At 41.1% G+C, this 21,141-nt stretch overlaps 2 protein-coding genes across 2 annotated transcripts in view; one reads left to right on the plus strand and one right to left on the minus strand.

The window, feature by feature from the left end:
* The window catches only part of AIFM1 (apoptosis inducing factor mitochondria associated 1), a 57,034-nt gene extending 42,803 nt beyond the window's left edge, over positions 1-14,231 (minus strand). The window contains exon 1 of the mRNA XM_075184686.1: positions 14,106-14,231. Within this exon, the coding sequence (XP_075040787.1) occupies positions 14,106-14,190 (85 nt within the window). The 5' untranslated portion in view covers positions 14,191-14,231. The remainder of the gene's footprint in view (positions 1-14,105) is intronic.
* A 41-nt stretch (positions 14,232-14,272) lies between these two features.
* The window catches only part of MARS2 (methionyl-tRNA synthetase 2, mitochondrial), a 36,471-nt gene continuing 29,602 nt past the window's right edge, over positions 14,273-21,141 (plus strand). The window contains exon 1 of the mRNA XM_075184688.1: positions 14,273-14,861. Coding sequence (XP_075040789.1) covers positions 14,627-14,861 — 235 coding nt within the window. The 5' untranslated portion in view covers positions 14,273-14,626. The remainder of the gene's footprint in view (positions 14,862-21,141) is intronic.

The raw sequence follows: 21,141 nt of genomic DNA on the forward strand, positions 1-21,141 counted from the left end.
CTACATTTATTTATTACTAGTGGATTCAATTTAATTTGCGGTGTTCTGATGCACACATTGTTGCCTATTATGGTAAGGAATCTCCTCTTGATTTTCTGTGCATCTCTATGGGACGCGAGGAAAAATGAGCCAAGATTTCAGTCAAAACATTACCTCCATGTGTCTCTGTGGACTGTTCCAGAGACATAATGCACTGAATTGAATCTCCCCCTAGTATCATATTACTGAGCACTATATAACGACTGTACAGATTACTGGACATCACTGCTACTTCTGGTGCACGCAGCTCTGTCAGGTGACTAAAGAGCGCCCTAGTGAAGAACCTTCATGCTGGTGGCAGGGGAACATTAACATAATGTATTTTTTTGCTCATCTTTATTTATTCACTTATTGTTTTAATTAAAAAAAAAAAACTAAACAAAAAATCTACCAGGTTGCCCACCACATGGTCCAATGTTACCATCGAGAGTTAAAGGACCACTATATATCCCTAAAAACAACAAGTTGTCCCCAAATTGTCCAACAATCTATGCACAGTAAGGAAACAAATTAAATACACTTATTTCACTAGAGGTCATTGTGGTCATAGTATGACAGCGGCAAACAAGTTGCAGTGTATGAGAGCCTGGCTTTAAAAGTCCCTACAACAATATAAGTTGAAATAATGGCCACTTGTACTGTTAAATTTGTAGAATTAAAAAACAAAAAAAATAAATAAAAAAAGACAGTCACTGCTTACCATGGAGTATAGAGGGCGCAGTGCTGGAGTAAGACACCTATCAAACTACAAACTTACTTGTATTCTGTATTCTAGCAACACCCCCTCTCTATCCCACTTCTCCCATGCCTTCTCACTTTATTTATTTACCCCCCCAAAAAGAGCCCATAGGATTCCTGCCCTCTTAGATCTACCTCTGACCTGCGCCTTGTCTCGTCTCTGGTAACCACCTCTCACTCTCGCCTACAAGACTTTCCCCGTGCTGATCCCCACTTATGGAATTCCCTACCACACTCAGACTTCCCCACAGCCTTGATATCTTTAGACGCTCTTTAAAAACTCATCTTTTTTTTTTTTTTTTTAAAGAGGTGACCTTATCCTCGATAACACTATTCCCACTAATACACCCTCACAACTGTCCCAATCTCCACGCTGAACCACATTTACTCCTCTTGCTTCAGCTGTAACCTCTTCCTCTTAGAATGTAAGCTCTCTAACAAGCAGGGTCCTTCATACCCTTTGTTTTCATGTCTATGTTTATTTTGTCTACCTTATATGTCCGTTTTATGTATGTACTGTTTTCCCTACTGTACGACACTACAGATCACTGTAGCACCTTACATAATAATAATAATAATAATATAGGACTGAAATAACCAAACTGAAAGAACACAACATTAAAAAACAGGGTAGTAATCAATTTATCCCCCAAATGGATTCAGAGAATTTGATTTAATGTTAAGTAAAAAAATTCCCTTTCCTCCTTAATCCTAATTGGAGAACACTGCTAACCATGGAGACATTCAAAAGTTGCCCCTAGGGGAAGGTATGCTCAGACACTGCTGTGTGCAAAATGTATCCACAACTGGTGTGCGTTAAACAGGGATATTGCATTAGTAGAATCTGACGAGATATAGACTGAGGACCAGGTTTTCTGCCCGACACAATAAGTTAACCCAGGCTACATGCTGTGCTAGGCAGTAGATGGTCATCAATCCAGTAGAGTGTTACAGGGCAAAGAGGAACCAAAGTTCTCTTTGAGCGATAAGCCTGGCGGAAGTAACATGAAGACATCTCGCAAATGCACCTAAAAAACGCAAAGGAAGTATGGAAGGAGGGGTATAAAGGGGAGGTGGAATTAGAATACAATCCAGTTTGTATTTTAATAAGTGCCTTACTCAAGCATTGCACTATCTATACCCCATGGTTAGCAGTGTCCACCAAATAGCATGAGGAGAAACAGGTTATAGATTTGAGACAACATTTGGAACCAGGGACAACAGTTATTATTATTATTATTAATTTTTATTTATAGGGCGCCACAAAGTATCCTTAGCGCCGTACAAACGGCCATCAGTTACGGTTTAATGACGATAATGGTAAACTAGCTAATGTGAATTAATCCTGTAATATTTAATTCCACAAGGGTGTATTTTTTTTTTTATATAAACGATAAAAAAGACTGATGTATGAAACAGAAAAATAGAATGAATTACTAAGGGAGAGCAAATAAATGTTAGATAAATAAGGAATTATATTTAAAAAACATTGTATTTTTTTTTTCTACCGCATTGAATTACAAATGTATACTAAGGTGTAGCTTGTCTTTAAAATGCACTTGTTTGATGTAACTTTACTTTAGCTGAAAAGGAGCTGGTGAACCATCCTCCTATAGGAGTTATGACATCACTGCTAACTACACTGCTTATTCTCTACACCAACTTCTTGGTACTTCCATTTGACTGATATTTTTAGAAACTCTTCACTTATCAGCCATCTTTTTTGCAATCTGGCTGGAACAACATGTAATATGAAATACACTATATGGACAAAAGTATTTGGCTTTATCGGTTTATTATTAAATTGAGGTGTTTCAATCAGACCCGTTGCCAGAGGTGTATAAAATCAAGCATATAAAATGGGTCATTCTGAAGAGCACAGTGACTTCAAGCATGGTACTGTGATGGGATGCCACCTTTGCAAGATGGTTTGTGAAATTTCATCCCTGCTGGATACTCAACTGTAAGTGGAAGCTTTTAGAAACAGCAGCAACTCGGCGACAAAGTGGAAGACCATGTAAAATCACAGAGCGGTGTCAACGACTGCTAGGGCGCATGATGTGTAAAAGTCGCCAACGCTATGCTGATTCCATAGCTGAAGAGTTAAAAATTAAGCTTCTGTTTGGCAGGGAGATGGTCGAGTCTGGGTTTGGCGGATGCCAAGAGAACGTTACCTGCCTGACTGCATTATGCCAACTGTGAAGTTTGGTGGAGGAGGGATAATGCTAGGCCCCTTATCTCCAGTGAAGGGCAATCTTAATGCTTCAGCATACCAAGTCATTTTGGAAAAGGCTATGCTTCCAATTTTGTGGCCATAGTTTGGGAAAGGCCCTTTTCTATTCCAACATGACTGTGCCCCTGTGCACAAAGCAAGGACTACAAAGACATGGCTAAGGAGGAAGAACTTGACTGGCCCGCACAGAACCCTGACCTCAACCCCATCGAACACCTTTGGGATGAATTGAAAAGGAGAAAACGAGCCAGGCCTTTTCGTCCAACATCAGTGCCTGACCTCACAAATGTGCTACAGAATGAATGGGCACAAATTCCCACAGAAACACTCCAACATCTTGTGGAAAGCCTTCCAAGAAGAGTGGAAGCTGTTATGACTGCAAAAGGGGCCAACTCCATATTAAACTATATGTATTTTAATACAAAGTCAAAACATTCACTGTTGGTGTAATGATCAAGCGTCCGAATACTTCTGTCCATACAGTGTATATGTAATATAAAAAAATTAAATGAGGGGGGCATGGCCTGGGCACCATCACAGTTAGACGTGCTTCACATGAGCTCCAGATATAGTCATGCCCACACTGCTGACCTGGACCCCTCACAATCTGCTTTTGGTCACCGACCGCTGGGGAATAACACACAAGTTCACCTGTGCTATTAGCTCTGCCTGGGCTTGTCACAGTGTTTTAGCTCTCGCATTAGCCCTCAGGCCTATTTTCCCACCAATAGTTCGGAGACAGGACTGGCATTGCGGGCCTTGTGTAAACTGTATAGGAGTCCCAGACAGCCCTGGACTTACCTGTGCTGCTGCTTCCTTAATAAACAGACATCCTTCTGTGACTTCTCCCTCTCCTGCGGGAGCTTGGGAGCACACTCGCACTGTCAGCAGTTCCGGCATCGGAGTGGGGGACCCGCTACAATGGTGCAGCAGTGACCATTACTGCTACAAGTTGGTGGTCCTTGCATTATATGGGCATCCCACAAAAGTTAGTCAGCATCAGAACCACGGAATCCGTGGTGTCACCTGCGTGCACTTTACACTGTGGATCAAGTGTGCTACATCATTACTGCCAGTGTGCCTCCCATGATCAGGGTGGACCTAGACTTCCAATCCCTCTGGTGCGCATAGAGAAGGGGTTTTGATCAGACACCTCAGTTTGCAAAGCATTGAAAGGACCCTTCACTGACATTGATATAGCAGCGGAGAGCAAGGACCTTGTGCCAGATTACTCATAGTGGCTGCCTGGGCACATCACATTGTGTCCTTAATACCATAATCTCATATAAACATTTGCATGTTTCCTAATGTCCACCTCATAGCCTTTTTGTTAAAATTGACTGACACCGACTGTGGTAACCTGTAACCACAATTTAGGCTTCTAGAGTTCCGTATTGCAAGTCTCTCCATTTTTACCAGCTACACTCCCATCTTGTGGCCATTGAGAAAACTGCACGCCAAGATATCTTTTTCCTATTTTCTCTACATCACATTGTTATGTTTAATGTTTTGAACCACGATATGCACAATCTTAGAGCCGATGTCCGCAATCTAATGTAAATGGCTACCTAGGCCCACTATGGGGAAAAGTGGCCAGTGACAGCCTTTGAGTTGGCAGTACATCTCAGTAACATCCTGGGTATTTACTCTAACCTAATCCTTTAACCGCTCTGATTTGTAGATGGGTAAAGACTAGTGAGCTCTCTCCAAGAAACAAGCTACAAGCTTATCCAATTCATGTCATAGTTCTCATTTTCTGAAAACCGCCAGTTCATCAGCAATGTCTGAGCATCGCCAACCATCTTCTCCTGCCTCGTCAGCATCTTCTGAATAGCCATCCATAAATACTGATCAGCTTTCTAATCTTCCAGCAGGCTCTCATGACATAAGTGAAGTCCCACAATTGCTTAAGTCTTTATCAACTAAACACTTGCCAACTGAGGTGGACTTTGAGAAACTGGAAAATAAGCTGCAAGATCTAGTTCGCAAGGAAGTGGCAAACATTCAGGCAGACCTCTCCTGCATCACCGCAAGACTGAGATTTGGGAGAAAGTAAAGAGGTTGCTATAGAGCAGGGGTAGGGAACCTGTGGCTCTCCAGGTGTTGTGAAACTACAAGTCCCAGCATGCTTTGCCAGTAGATAACCAGCAGATAGGTGGCAAGGCATGCTGGGATTTGTAGTTTCACAACACCTGGAGAGCCACAGGTTCCCTACCCCTGCTATAGAGAATCACAACAGTCTTAAAGAGGTGGTCACCCACCAAGGGTGGCCGACCTAGACCACAGAAACAAACTACGGGTACTTGGAATACCAGAACACATCCAGACTCAAGGCTTGGTTGACGTATTAACAAAAATGTTTAAAGAAATGCTAGAACAAGATCCAAATGAGCTTATTACATTTGATAGAACACACAGAGTCCTTCACCTGAGAGGGGATGCAACTGAAAAGCCTTGAGATGTATTTCAAGATTTATCTTGGCATACTGTACAAATCCGCAGAATGATAAGACATTCGTAAGAATATTAGATACCGGTGGGGTTAACCAATGAGCATCCAGGTAACTCAGGGACATCAGTTATTCTCCGTGAACCTTCTAAATTAGAGTCCTTCTGCAACACGCTTGATATCCAGGTGGTTTCGTTAGCTGAATGGCAGACTCATCACCAACTGCTTTTTCCACAAATGTCTACAGCAGGCTCTGATCATATGCAGCTGGTGGGGAAATCAAAGAGACATGCCAAGATACTACAAGTTCTTTTACTGAACAGAATACCTGATCATAACCATCTACAATTTGTTTTGAATTGACCTGTGGTCTTGGACGCTATGCTGATCTCAACAATTTCCTAATTTCCTAGCTGGTGACTTATAATTCAGTCTAGCCTATATATGGCGTTTTATTTTTTTGTGTGTTTTCCATTTATTTTTTCTCTACAAGCAAATTTATTGGAATTGGCTTTTACTTTAAATGTCGACACAGATGTCGAAGAAGCATGATCCAGCCAAAGGTTCCTTGTGAATTTCAAGTAATAATAGTAATATTAGGTTATGGTTTACTAGATCCCTGTCCCCCAACCCTTTCATTTAGAGATTTAAGTATTGCTAGACATAGGTCCAACACAGGCCTATGTTATACGTATTGCGACTTACCACTCATGAGCTTGTAATTCCCCAATTCTCTTATACTATTTAATTGTTTTAAATTGTCATTGATGTATTCGACTCATATCTGTTTTGAATGATTTGTTATTCAATGGTTGTCACTGTCACCGCCCCCTTGTGACGTACCCTAACTGCACACCCAAAGTCCGGCTCATGGATGAAATATCTTCGTCTCAACGGGTTATAGTGTGTTACGCATAAATCCTGTATGAATCTATTCGCAGTAGCACACAGACACCACATATTAGGTGAACTATCGAACTGCTACTGTTACTGCTTAGATCTCTATGACACAACATGAATATTAACCTGTTGAGACATTAGTCTATCGCCACATTGTATACTGTGCCGCAGAGCTCCATGCAGTTTTGATAAAGGATTGAGAGATTATCACATGTCTAAATCTCTTATTACTCTCCTTTCAGCTTGCGAATCTATACCAGACCATTATCAGGGACGCTAGGACAGGTGCTCACTATTAATCTGCACCGATTTAGAGCATCTCCATATGTATACCAAATTGGAGAATAATATATATATATCTCACTTTATGATCATATAGCTTATTTATAATCTAGGCTACAGTTCATAAGCTCTATTTTTGCCCATTACCCACCACATCTTGATGTACTACTAACATATCCAGCGGTGGTTACTGAAGGGTTAACTTATTTTAAATCTATTTTTCTATCCTTCTATGTGTTTTTATCTCTATATTTCGCCAAGTATTTACATGTGTTATAATAAAGGCATCTGCCCTGTTACATATGATATACTGACTATTTAAATTTTGGAAACCAGAGTGCCCTTGCTCTTTGAGCTACAACTTTCTCTGCTCCCCTTCCTTTTTTGGACTCATTACTTGAGTTGTTGGTGCACCCCTCCCTACGCGTGATACAATATAATTATCATTTGATATATTATGGAGGCAGGCTTCCTCCCTAGTGCGAACATTACTCTGTTTCAACAGACAGGGTGGCATAGGTGGTCCATTCTGTCCATCCTTATAAAACTACTTTGTCAGCGGACATTATGTCTGAATTGCCAGAGACGAGAATGGACGTCAATAAGCTTATGTCACACCGGAATAAACTAGATTTGTGCAAGTGCCGAAGTTGTTTCTTCCAATGTGGAAATAAGCCAGGGAAGATGCTTACCAGGGCCTTACAAGTTCAAAGAAACACTACGTTCATTCAGATGGTATCTGATGAAAAGGGGACTAAATGTAACTCTACCCAAGATATAAATAAAGCATTCCATACTTATTATTCCAAATCGTATAATTTGTCCCAAGGCATTAAACACAACCTGAGAAACAAGTAAACATTGCTGCCCATCTAGCAGACCATGCCTTCCCCACTCTCTCAGAACAAGAGAAGGAAATGATGGATGCCCCTTTCACCTTTATAGAGTTAGTTGATGCGATTAAATCTACATACAAAAGAGGAAAAAGGTGTGCAAATGGGGCACTCTGGATCCAATTTAATAAAACTTATGTCAAATTTTATTGATATGCATTAAAATATCATGTGTTTTAGTTTTTTCTTAGTATCACTGGTATGGATGGCTGTCGTTTGAGGTAAGTATATTAAACAATCATACCGGTTATAGCAGATAGTAAAGTTAGTCTGACCGATTCTTTGAGAAAATTAACTCTTATTATTTGTTAGGTTGATGATCCATACCTTCTATCAAAATATATCATCTAAAGTGTTAGGATAGATGCCGTTTCATAAAGCCATAAATTAAACAAAAGAAATATGAGATGTTGTGTACCATAAAGAGGAATGCGTGTAAAAAAATTAAGCAGAAGGTAAATTACTAATGATTAGAAAAATCATTAGTTGTGTAGATCCTTAATATGGAGTGCGTGCTAGTGTAATTGTAAGGGGACTAAGGATGTGTCACATAGTCAAACCAAATCATGCTTGACCAAAAGGAACAATGGTGACAGTGTAACAATCCAGATAAAAAAATTGTAATCTCTGTGTATATTCTTGAATTAGATGAAAGGCATCAAATCCTTTAAGGTGTCCCATCTAATCGCCTTGTGTGTCAAGTAAAGGTACCGCATTAGTCTCAAAGTGATATGATGTGAAAAATAGAAATAAAAATAAAAAAGTTGAGTTGTGTTAAAAAGACATATATAAATTTTTAGAAATGCCATAAAGTTATTGTGGTCATTAAGGCCCCGTGGGCTCAAACTATCCATAAGAAAAATTCTCTTGGCTTCTCTTCTCAGAAGCTCCAGATTGAGATCACCTCCTCTCAGACCCATTCTAATCTGCTCTGGGACTGAGTCCCAGGGGGCTACCATCATGACATCTCTTAAAATGTCTTGCCACCTGTTTAAAATTATTCATATCTCTCTCAGCCTGTTTAATATTGCCCACATGCTGCAAAATTCTTTTTTTGAGAGGTCTACTTGTCATACCAACATAGTGCAGGTTACATGGACAAGTCAGGCAGTAGATTATATTGGGAGAATTATAGTTCAGGAAGCCATTAATCTTCCATGTCTTGGAATAGCGGTCTCTATATTTCTTGGTTTGGACCATATATTGGCAAGCACGGCATGTGCCACACTCGAAAAACAGTGCGTTTGTTAGAAATTCCAGTTTTAGGCGGTAAAGTACTGTGTACAATGCACAGTATTACTTTTCCGGATCTTACAATCTCTAAGACAGAGAATGGTCAACTGGATACTGACATATATCGGAAGAAAACAGCTACTAACAGCCTACTACACTCTACCAGCTCTCATTATCCAGCAGTGATCCGAGGCATTCCAAAAGGAGAATTACTAAGAATGAAACGTAATTGTTCGGATGAACAGACTTATGCCCGAAGAGTAGATGAGCTCAAAATTAGGTTAGAGTGTAGGGGATACAGCAAACGAGTTATCCGTAAGGCTGAGATATCGGGGAATAATTAATTCAATTATGAACCTTCCTAACAGACTGTGCCTGTTATCATAGATTGCATTCACTATATTAATATGGATGCATGTATTAGAGCCATTGTATATTAATATACCTAGAGAAGTTTGATAAGAGGGACAATACTGTTGATCTGAATATCTCATACTTTATCTAACTGGATATATTCATATATATCTGCATTCTTTATGGAATTCACCATACTTAATTTTGGGAATAAAACTCTATATTAGTGGAGATACCATATTGCTCATTAGGTCTAAGAAATAAGAATTTCTATTACACCGATAGAGAACAACATATATATTTGCATATATGTGATAGGGCCAAGTGGCGCGTTATAGCAGTGCTGTCTGCTAGTTTTATCAGTTTACTTTCTAGGTTTCAAATCTCATATACATGTTTTAATATTTCGCCAATTTTGTTTATAAAAAACACATGATATTATTTTAATGCATATCAATTAAATTTGACATAAGTTTTATCAAATTGAATCCAGAGTGCCCCATTTACACATCTTTTCCCTCTTTTGTATGTTTATCTCTCCCAATCGGTAATACACGGATATATAGAATTCCTTGTTATAACTTTTAACCAGTCTTCAGGGTGGATTTGGATCCACCAGGTGCGGTATATATTTTTTCTGCGATTAAATCTACGCCATGTGGTAAAAGCCCAGGTCGTGATGGGTTTATCATTGCATATTTTAAAAACTTCAAAAAAAATTAGTTCCCTTAATGTTTCAGGCTTTTAACTCAGTTTCCGATCAAGAAAGATTTACAACTCTAGCATTAGAAGTTCACATCTCAGTAATACCCAAAGGTGGGAAAGATCTATCGAGATGGCAAAGTTACAGACCAATCTCTCTCCTTAATGTGGATGTTAAACTTTATGCTAAGCTTATTGCTAATAGGTTAAAGTCCATATTATCGAGAATCATACATTCTGATTAGGTGGGCTTTGTGGGACAATACTACTAAAGTTCCTGATCTTATACACTTGGCATCCAATTCTTCCATCCAGTCTATGTTGCTGTCAACGGACGCGAAAAAGGCGTTTGATAGAATAGACTGGACATTCTTGAGGGGTGTTCTGACCCATCTGGGCCTGGGCCAAACAAGTCTCCATAAAATACTCGCATTATACCACCAGCCCACAGCTAGGATAAAATTAAATGTGGATCTATCAGAGCCAGTGATAATCTCCAATGGCACTAGACAAGGATGTCTTCTGTCACCACTTGTTTTTGTTTTATGCATGGAGGCATTGGCGAGGTCGACAAGACTGAACCCTGATATTTCTAGGATACAAGTGGGCAAATCAACATATAAACTTGCGCTTTTCGCTGATGATTTGTTAGCAATAATTACAAAATCCAGTAATCTCTGTCCAAACTTGGTTTCGGAGTTTCATAATTTTGGAGCTTTATCAAATTTTAAGATAAACTATTCAAAATATGTAGCACTTAATCTTACCACTCCTCCAGCAGTGATTGAGAGACTCAAACATGCCTTTGATTTTACATGACACCCGAAACATGTTAAGTATCTGGGGGTCTATATCATTAGAGACCTTTCCCAACTCTTTCATGTTCATTTTCAACCCATTTACAACAAGCTTCGAAAGGAACGGAGAGAGTGTCAAGAGAAGAATTTCCCGTGGATGGGTAGAGCTAATACGATCAAAATGAATGTTCTCCCGCATGTTCTGTATCTTTTGCAAACTTTAACGATTTATTTTCCTAGTAAGGGGTTCTCAAACTTGAACCGTCTGATTAGAGACGGTGTGGGGTGAAAGGAAACCTCGATTTAAGCATGACATTTTATTCAGGTGTGTAGACACTTAGGTGGACTTCAGCTTCCTCACTTTGAGGCTTACTATGATGCCATCATGCTTGGCAGAATATTGGATTGGACAAGGGCAAGAGCAGACAAGCAGTGGGTGGCAATAGAAGAATGGTCTATCAAAAACATTCTAATGCCATTCCCTAGCTTATGAGTTTGCCAAACATTCAACACCCCATAATAAAATCTACTGTGGTTTGCTGGACCAAACTTCGGAAACAAATACATTTCATCAATATTTTCTCCTTTGACCCCATTGCCTGCCAACCAGTCCTCTCCTCCCGGAGATCAGGAAAAGGAGTTAAAAAAGGGTCTCAGGCATGGATAGTTCGTGCTAGCCAACTGATGGGCCCATCTGGTGTGTATCCCTTTGAATACATACAGACCAAGTGGAGTTTACCCAGCTTGGGGCTATGGCATTATTTACAACTTAAACATTTCTTAAACACAGGGAAAGTTACGCAAGGGTGCTAGTAAGCAATTGACATTATGTGAGGCTATGTGTATCTCTTAAATGTCCTGCACATGTTCTTTCCAGGATTTATAAACTCCTGATTGAAAACAGTTGTGTCTTTGCTGAAGTTTACAAAAGACAGGGAAAAGGATATGGTAACGTGGTTGACAAGAGACACTGGAATAATATCTTTCAGACTACTCAAGCTATCTCACTTAGCATATCAGTGTTTGAGACACAGTATAAGGTCCCTTTCCAGATGGTATTGTTGCCCTAATGTCCTTGCTAAAATGTTCCCTTGGTTCTCTGCCACTTGTTGGAGATGTAGTCTGGCTATCGGGACACCATTTCATATTATTTGGTGGGAGTGTGCATATTTAAGACTTTTTTGGGATTGAGTCATTGCTACTTTGAAAAAAAATATGAAAAAACTGAGATGCCAGAGGAGCCAGGTTTCTGGTTATTGAATCAGACAAAACTCCCAATTATATTGTGTTAAAAAAATGCCTGTTAAAACATCTAAATAGTGCTGCAAAGGCACCGATTCCTGTACATTGAAAAACCTCCTCTCCTCCAACTCTGAAGGAATAGGTACATAGACAATCTGATTTTCTGCTCTTCCGATAGGTTTAATGACTATTGTGCCACAAGGTTCTACTGGCTGGAATTCCAAGACACTGAAAAATATTCTGCCTTATCCAAATAGTCCCCTTTTGTGGAGTGTCTTGATAGGAGTTACTACTCTTTCCTGTGTTCTCCATTTGGCCCCTGTCTAGTTATCATTGAAGACTTAGATCTTGTTCGAAGAGCCCCCCCCCCCTCCTTCCTTCCCTCATGTTCCTTTTTATGTTTAATTTTGCTTTGTTTACTTAATGGTTAGCTAGTTAGGGCATTTAGGGGCAGTATTACCACTAGTACGGTAATTTTAATGCTGATTTTTGCTCGCACCTCTCGGTGCCGCAAGTACACATACGGGTTAAAATGACCATATTAAAAGGTAATAGTACTAATGCCGCAATAACCCTAGACTAACGTGGCCAAACTGAATCTTCCCCTTAATCTCATGTGTGTCGCACTGTAAAATCGACAGATGAATGTGCTTGATTGCCCTTAATCTACACACATGTATATTTTGAATAATTTTTTCTCTATAAACAGTTATTGCAAAAAAAAAATCAATAAAAAAAAAAAATCAATCCAATAAATGTTTGGCATTACAGTAATTAACGATCATTTGAGATAGCATAATGGCGGAAACACCGCAGTGGCCTAGTGGTTAGCACTTCTGCCTCACAGCACTGGGGTCATGAGTTTGATTCCCGACCATGGCCTTATCTGTGTGGAGTTTGTATGTTCTCCCTGTGTTTGCGTGGGTTTCCTCCGGGTGCTCCGGTTTCCTCCCACACTCCAAAACAACATACTGGTAGGTTAATTGGCTGCTATCAAAATTGACCCTAGTCTCTCCCTCTCTGTCTCCCTCTGTGTGTGAGTGTGTGTCTATATTAGGGAATTTAGATTGTAAGCTCCAATAGGGGCAGGGACTGATGTGAATGAGTTCTCTGTACAGCGCTGCGGAATTAGTGGCGCTATATAAATAAATGATGATGATGATTGTTTTAAAATTAATTGAATGCACAAAAATGGAGACGGCAGGTTAAAAAAAAACAGCACCACTCCTGACGGCAAGTTTGAAAGCGAGTATAATAAAATTGACAATTGTTTAATGTCACCCTCGCTTATCTGTATTGTACTATCATGTAAATGTATGCATGTAATATGACACTAATGGGTACAAGGACTTGGGCTACATACGCACTGGTATTTTCAATTTTCTTTTTACTAAACACTACAGGACTTTCAACCAATTATTGTGCCATATCGCATTAGTCTGTACACTCCCATGATCATGTTTTATGGCACCAAAGCACATTGAATCGTTTGATTTGATTTTATAAACTTACTAAAAATCAGTATCAACAATTTCAACGATAGCAGGCAAATGTGAAAGTGTGTATGCACTCACGCCCATGAGTGTGGGCAAATCTCTATAGCATGTGCAGAGAGTCACAATGTTTTCAGCAGATGGTTATGACAGATGAAAAGAGCAAATCTGAAGGTAAATCATGTAGGTGTGTGCGCACACAAGTCTGCATATCAGTAGGACTTTCAGTTGTTGGTAAGATAGTTACAGAAATTGCAGTTTCTGTAGTGGGTACCCAGTCAGAAGGTGCTGCATTTTGTGTGTACAAATTTGACACATGAAAAAGTATTTTTTTTAAATATGCTTCTGTGATAAAACGGAGATGGATGTAAGTTTTCAACTGCATAAACACAACACACACTACAATACATGGTTTACCTTGCATTTGAAATTAAATCAGTGTGCACATAGAAAAAAAGTTGTTGTAGAGTTTAATAGAGAGCAGTGAAAATTGCAGAATGTCTAACTACTGGAACAAACTTTCTCTGTATCACAAGCAAATGGTAAATGTAACATCTAATGAACATCCCGTTTCCTATTCGAATTTTTACTCAAACCTGTATTTTAACAGCTGGCAATACTGACTATACATGAAAGGAATATGCTTGAAGGGCAAATTAACAGATCAGCAACAAACTTAATTAAAAAACAAAACACATGGCATTAAGAGTAAATTATAAAGAAGAAAGCTTTATAGTTGTTGATACTTACTGCTACTAGACCGTAACTTGTGTTTCCCCTGGCCCCCACGGTGAGCAGCTTGCAGCCCTAGCACGACCACCCTGGACAGCGCCATAGCATAACCTTTCTCACTGCGACCGCCCGTCACTTGTCTTCCCTACGTCTTCCGGTGGGAGGAGGAAGAGAATACCGCCATGTTTAATAAGGGCAAGCTTTGAAAAAATGTTATACTGAATATATTCCTGTAGTGCATGGTTTCAATATGATTTGCAACGTGTGTAACTTAAGTCCTTGAAAGCTATGTGCTAACCACTGTGCCCGGAACCTCAATGGAGCCCGTCCTAGCAACATAAACAGGAGCACAAGTTATTAGAGAAGAACTTGGAAGGTCGAATACTGAATGAATGGGTTTATATTCGGAAGCCTTCAGTTTAACGCCTCACATATTTAATTGGTTTTGGTTCTAGTGTTTTGGTTACATTTTGGTGTTAATCTCAACAAAAGGCATTTACTTAATTACTTGCTATTTTACCGATTGGCACATCGGTAAAATGTGGTGTTTCAGTAAACTGCAAACTGTTCACGGTCTCAGAAGATGCAGTTTATTGCCATTTATGAGTAGGGCTGGATATGGAGATGTCCGAAGCACACGACCTCATCTTTTCACAACCCCTATATTCTATGTGAATGCCCCTCCACATTTGGGACACGTGTATTCTGCTCTACTAGCTGATGTTCAACATCGATACTCCGGTTTATGTGAGAGGGACACCTTATTGAGCACTGGTAAGAACGCTGAATAAATACTGTATATACAATTAGGAAAGTGGTATAGGAAATCTACTTATTTATCAATACTTAACTTTAAATATATACATTCAATTAATGTTTTTGTTTTACCTAGCAACAGCCATTCCACTTGTTGTACTCTGTAAGATTTATTTCATTAAATGGTGCACTATGCTGTAACCATAGCAATTAATTCAAATTACAGTGGTCATTGTTAAAGCAGGTTAAAACAGTGATGGGCAATCTGGTATACTTCAAGGGGCGCTAGTGTGGCCCTCTAACATTCAAAAGCTCAGCACATTACCCTTAATCTCAGTAAAAGTTAAAAACAATATGTTTTTGTGGTGGTCGAGACGGATGGGATTTCTTTCCCTTACCTTGTCCTCCAGACACGAGTCAGGTTCTTTTCTGTTCGGATATCCGATGGTCAGGAGATAAATACTCCAATGAAAGAGACAAGGATTGGTCAAACAACTTGGGTTTATTAAGAATGCGGTAAGGATAATTTTGGTAAGCCACAGCGCCACTGACCCCTTCAGCTTAATGGTAATGACAAAATAATCGTTTGATCAGCATAGAGCACAATAGCATTTAACATATAATATAAACCTGGTGAGTATAAGGCACAATAGCGATAACATCTTCAATATCAATAAATCAATTTTTAGGTAAATCACTTAACATTAACATTCATCTAAAACATTTGGTGCACCAATATTATCCCTGGTAACGTTACCATATTTTACACTCAGTCCTGGGTTGAACTGTGCACAGGAATTTTGTAGTGTTTAAATATCCTGCAGAGGTTTCCAGAGGGGTTAATAATCCCAATTAAGTCTCTGTATTTTCTCTCTAAAAGGTAGATGTTAAACTGTAGGCAGTGTTAAAGATTATAACAAAACACAGGACTGTTGCTCAATTCAGTCACAAGATGGCGCTGTTCTCTCATCACTCTTCCCTCTGACGCTGGGGTGTTTGCAGTACACTGCAGGCTAGGATTTTACCTTGAAAAGGTTGCAGTTCGTGGAAACTGTGTTGGACGCCCCACTGTGTGTCCCCAGCCGTTCTCCAGCCGTGTGTGCTGGCAATGTCACCAATTCCAGCAGCAGATCAGTCTCTCATGTCAGCTTCCCCTTTCTTGTTGCTATATCACACACTCCTCCTCCCTGCACATCCTCCTGGGTACGTCCTTTCAGTTCAACTGTCATTCCCACTGTGTCTTTCTCAGCCTCTAGTAACCCCTTGCAGCCCTGCATTTTAAAAGCGTTTATGCACTTCCTCTGTGCTGTTTAATAGGGCTTTGGGGCACCACATTCGCCCCCGCTTTTTCAGGTGCGTGTCCTCACGCATTAAGACATAAAGGTGGTTGTTCTTTATCAACTCAAATCACACATCTACAACATTTATAATAGCAAACATTTTCAATAACAGCAGTTTTAATATACATTATATACAACAGTTTCAGTGAGAAAGATCTCTAATCCTGATATTGCCAATAGTAGCTCGAAAGGGTTAGTGGGCAGCTCCCTTTTCTATCATCTGGCTCTTCGTCCCAGTCATCCCTTGATGTTTCTTCTTGAGGACGATGTTTCCTTCTGACAGCTGACAGGCCTGCGCATCCCAGTCGTAGTCTTTCTGCTGCCGTTTGTAGAAGAACGGAGGAGGGCGCCTGCGCTGGACAGGTCTCTGCTGAGAGGACACTTCCTCTGCTCTCTCTCCCTCGCTCACTTGCTCTGTACTTACTTCCCCACCAGATTCTGCAGCATTCTCTCCTCTTGGCCGGTAGAAACGTCTGCGAAACCTTCGTCGGTAGGGTGCAGATCTGCTTCCTTTTACTGCTACACCACCAGGGCCAGTCACGTTTACTGCCTCGGCACCCTTCTCTCCCTCCACAACATCAAATTCCACAGTCTCCCCGTCTCCAACACTGCGCAGAAACTTCCGTGGGTTATTTTGCTTTATTGCTGTCTGGTGGACAAAGACATCTTCTTTGGTGTCATTTCTGTTGATGAAGCCATATCCATTCCGCACATTAAACCACTTGACAGTGCCCAAAACCTTTACATGGGAACCAGCGGACTTTTGGTAACCTTGTAGGAGCCGAACAGTATGTTGAAAGGCCTGATGACCGGGGGAAGCCGCTTGGGTTAATTTACCCTTCAAAGTCGCCACTAGCTCATCCGGGCATCTTTGCAGCACATTCATCCCCAGGATGATGTGGGCTATGTTCCCTTCACAGGGGGCGGTGACAAGACAGCCTTGTCTTGGCAACAAGGTCGCTCTAATCTGGATGTCCGCTTCTCAATACCCTTCACATGCAGTCCCAAGGCAGTTACTGGCGGTTAGCTGCAGCCAGGCTGGGGGTGGTGATAACAGCTGCTCTTTGCCCCAATACTTGTGAAATGTAGGGAGCCGGATGGTTGTAATCTGCGACCCCGTGTCAAGCATAGCCAAGGTCTCCACTCCATTAATTGTAACGGGTAACGTGGGACATTGTCCGATGAACTGGGGCCTCCAGTTTTCTGGATCCGGATCTATTCTCGGGGCTCTCCCCGAGATTCAGCCCTCAATCTCGGGGTGTCGGAGTTTAAATGTTCGTTTTGGTCGCAGTTTCGTTCTATGTGTCCTATCCCATGACACCGGCGGCATATCGGGCGCCCTTGACTATCGAATTGGTTGGGCGATCGCCGTACATACTCGCGAGGTGGTTCCCACCCGCCTCGGGCTGGTCTTTGTCTTTTGGGCCTCCACTTTGGTTCCCCATAGGTGGGTGCTGGTGGCCTCGCCATTTAGCGCATCTCTCGCTGGATTTCTACCATTCTGTTGGCCAGCTCCTCCATTTGCTTTTTGAGCGTTTGCATTGGGTCTCTGGTGGGATACTGACCGCTCTGTATTACAGATTCTTGGCCCCGTGTTGATATTTCTGTGCTGCTTGCTATGGCTCCCGTCGAGCTTGCGCTTTCTCTGAAGCCCACCAATTCTGGGTATTCTTCTTCCCTTCCCCGTTGGTTACCGACAATGGTGATGGCGGTCTCTTTAAACTCTCGGAAGGTTTTGCCTGGCATCTGTGCTTTCATCAGTCGTAGCTGAATCTTAACGCTTTCTTGGGCGACTCCTACGAACTGTACGGTCAGGGCTTCGTCCGTGTTTCGTACTTCCTCTTTGTCCACTGCCTGAATGGCTCTTAGCATCTCTTGTAGGCTCAGGGCATAGTCCCACAGTGTCTCGTTCGGTTGTTGCTTGCGAGCATATCGTTTCATCTTCAGCTCCGGAAGAGTTCTTGTCTCAAACGTTGTGGAATTTTTTTTTAAAACTTGTGCCGCTTCTTTCTTGTCATCCATCGGCCATGAGATTACTTCTCTGAGCGCCAACCCTGTGAGTTGCAATATTAAGATCTCCACTTTCTGCTGTTCATTCAACGGGTATAGCCGGAACATGGATTCCAGTTTGTTCTTGAATTCTGTGAATGAAGTCTCCTGTAGCTTGTCGTCATCTCCGCTGTACTTCGGGAGCCATGGTGCCCCAAAATAGTACGGTAGAGTTATGGGCACATTTGGTGTTGCTGCTGGGGCAGCCTGTTCTGGGTTTTGCGGCCCTGCCGGTTGCTGATCTATTTTTCACTGAGGGTACTACTCTCCTGATGCACTCGGATCCTGTTCGGTTTGAGGCCAAAGTTTATGTGGTGGTCGAGACGGATGGGATTTGCTTCCCTTACCTTGTCCTCCAGACACGAGTCAGGTTCTTTTCTGTTCGGATATCCGGTGGTCAGGAGATAAATACTTCAATTAAAAAGGGACAAGGATTGGTCAAACAACTTGGGTTTATTAAGAATGCGGTAAGGATAATTTTGGTAAGCCACAGCGCCACTGACCCCTTCAGCTTAATTGTGATGACAAAATAATCGTTTGATCAGCATAGAGCACAATAGCATTTAACATATAATATACACCTGGTGAGTATAAGGCACAATAGCGATAACATCTTCAATATCAATAAATCAATTTTTAGGTAAATCACTTAACATTAACATTCATCTAAAACATTTGGTGCACCAATATTATCCCTGGTAACGTTACCATATTTTACACTCAGTCCTGGGTTGAACTGTGCACAGGAATTTTGTAGTGTTTAAATATCCTGCAGAGGTTTCCAGAAGGGTTAATAATCCCAATTAAGTCTCTGTATTTTCTCTCTAAAAGGTAGATGTTAAACTGTAGGCAGTGTTAAAGATTATAACAAAACACAGGACTGTTGCTCAATTCAGTCACAAGATGGCGCTGTTCTCTCATCACTCTTCCCTCTGACGCTGGGGTGTGTGCAGTACACTGCAGGCTAGGATTTTACCTTGAAAAGGTTCTGCAGTTCGTGGAAACTGTGTTGGACGACCCCACTGTGTGTCCCCAGCCGTTCTCCAGCCGTGTGTGCTGGCAATGTCACCACTTCCCCTTTCTTGTTGCTATATCACACACTCCTGTTCCCTGCACATCCTCCTGGGTACATCCTTTCAGTTCAACTGTCAACTGTCTTTCCCACTGTGTCTTTCTCAGCCTCTAGTAACCCCTTGTAGCCCTGCATTTTAAAAGCGTTTATGCACTTCCTCTGTGCTGTTTAATAGGGCTTTGGGGCACCACATTTACACAAAAAAGACACACCACAAACTCTTGAAACAGATCTCAAATGCACTCCAAAACAGCCTTTAGATTTCCCCATGTCCCACTTAACCCCATAGTTGCCTACTCTCCCGGAATGTCTGGGAGACTCCTGAATTTTTGGGACCTCCCCGGACTCCCGAGAGGGCAGGGCAACCTTCCTGGATCATGCCCCATTGTTGGTGAAGTGAGTGGGACAGAGCCAAAATTGACAGGGGCTTGGGCCTAATGAATCAAATTTCTTGGCCACGCCCCCATGACAGTGCCCCCTCCTGGACAACTTGATGCCAATGTTGACAAGTATGCTTAACCCCCTCACAATGCCCGGAAATTCACCCAGAACACCCCCATGTGCCCATAAGAAACCTATTCACCCCAAAACAACTCTTATTCCTTCCACTTGCCCTACAAAACACCTTACCCTTCTGTCAGGGATAGCCATCTCTAGCCACTCCCTAATCTAATATCATATATTACAAAAGTCCCACAACATATTGCCTCTATTTTATCAGGAAATCTCTGCTAACTACCTTTTCATGACTTGAAAGCTTACTGTAACTGAATACACAGGACACCTCTCTCTTAAGTTTCAGATGTAGCTGGTCCCTTTCCCAACACAGACACATGCTTCCACACCTTTCCGCAACTGCCACCAGCTACGTATAAGGCCCGTGGCAAACCTATGACTTAATTACCCAATTGTGCACACTCTGTGCTCTTGTAGCTAAACAGTTATCACTTCACACACTAGTATCCAAAGGGTTAACCCAGCCAAGCAATCTATCTATTCTAAACAGGCAGTGAATTAGTTTAGAGCAATAAGGACAGCACTTATTAAATTTACAGATTATAAAAATAATTAATAAAGGGTTGACATGACATAACCTATGCAAAACATGTAAAATAAAGGGATAAAATTCAGAGTAAAACTTACAGACAAGTGGTATAATCTGTGCCATGGGAAATTGGCTTGAAAGATGGATAGCTTATTAATGATGATTGATTTCCCAAAAGACTGACAATTTCTTGTAACTGGTCTCAGCTTTTTAAAGACTCTTTTACACCTTCATCTCCAGGAGTTGCGGTCTGTGACACCATTTACAACCACAATTTGCATTTTTCCTGATTTAATACACAATTCTAAAATGTAACATAACTGACCCAATTTTATTATTAATAGATCCAGTATAAATTTAAAAATTTATAGATACCAAACTGCATAGGTCCAGTGTATCAGCTGAACTTATACAGATTTTCTCACCTTCTCTGAATGGCAGACAGCTTTATTTGACGTATGGGCTGCCATTCGTCATGCTATTTATGAATATGTGGTCGATCACTAATTATATTGTCATTAAGTGACATTTTTGAAAACTGAACTATATTTGTCTATATACAATAGTGCAAGCTGTGGTCACACAACTCATGCCTCTTTGTGTGAGACTTCTGCTGGGAATGACTCCCTTCCGCCTGTCCCACATCTCTTTAGGATTCCTATGTCAGGATGTAACTCACCCCAGGAGGTCTTTCAAACTGCTTAGCCTCCCCTAATGGTGCCGCTGTTATCTTTTAACAAACACAGAGGTGGGCAGAGCCACCAAGTAAACACACACCAGAACCTCTGGCTT

The sequence above is a fragment of the Mixophyes fleayi genome, chromosome 9 (genome assembly GCF_038048845.1).
Source record: "Mixophyes fleayi isolate aMixFle1 chromosome 9, aMixFle1.hap1, whole genome shotgun sequence".
In the NCBI taxonomy this organism is placed as follows: domain Eukaryota; kingdom Metazoa; phylum Chordata; class Amphibia; order Anura; family Limnodynastidae; genus Mixophyes; species Mixophyes fleayi.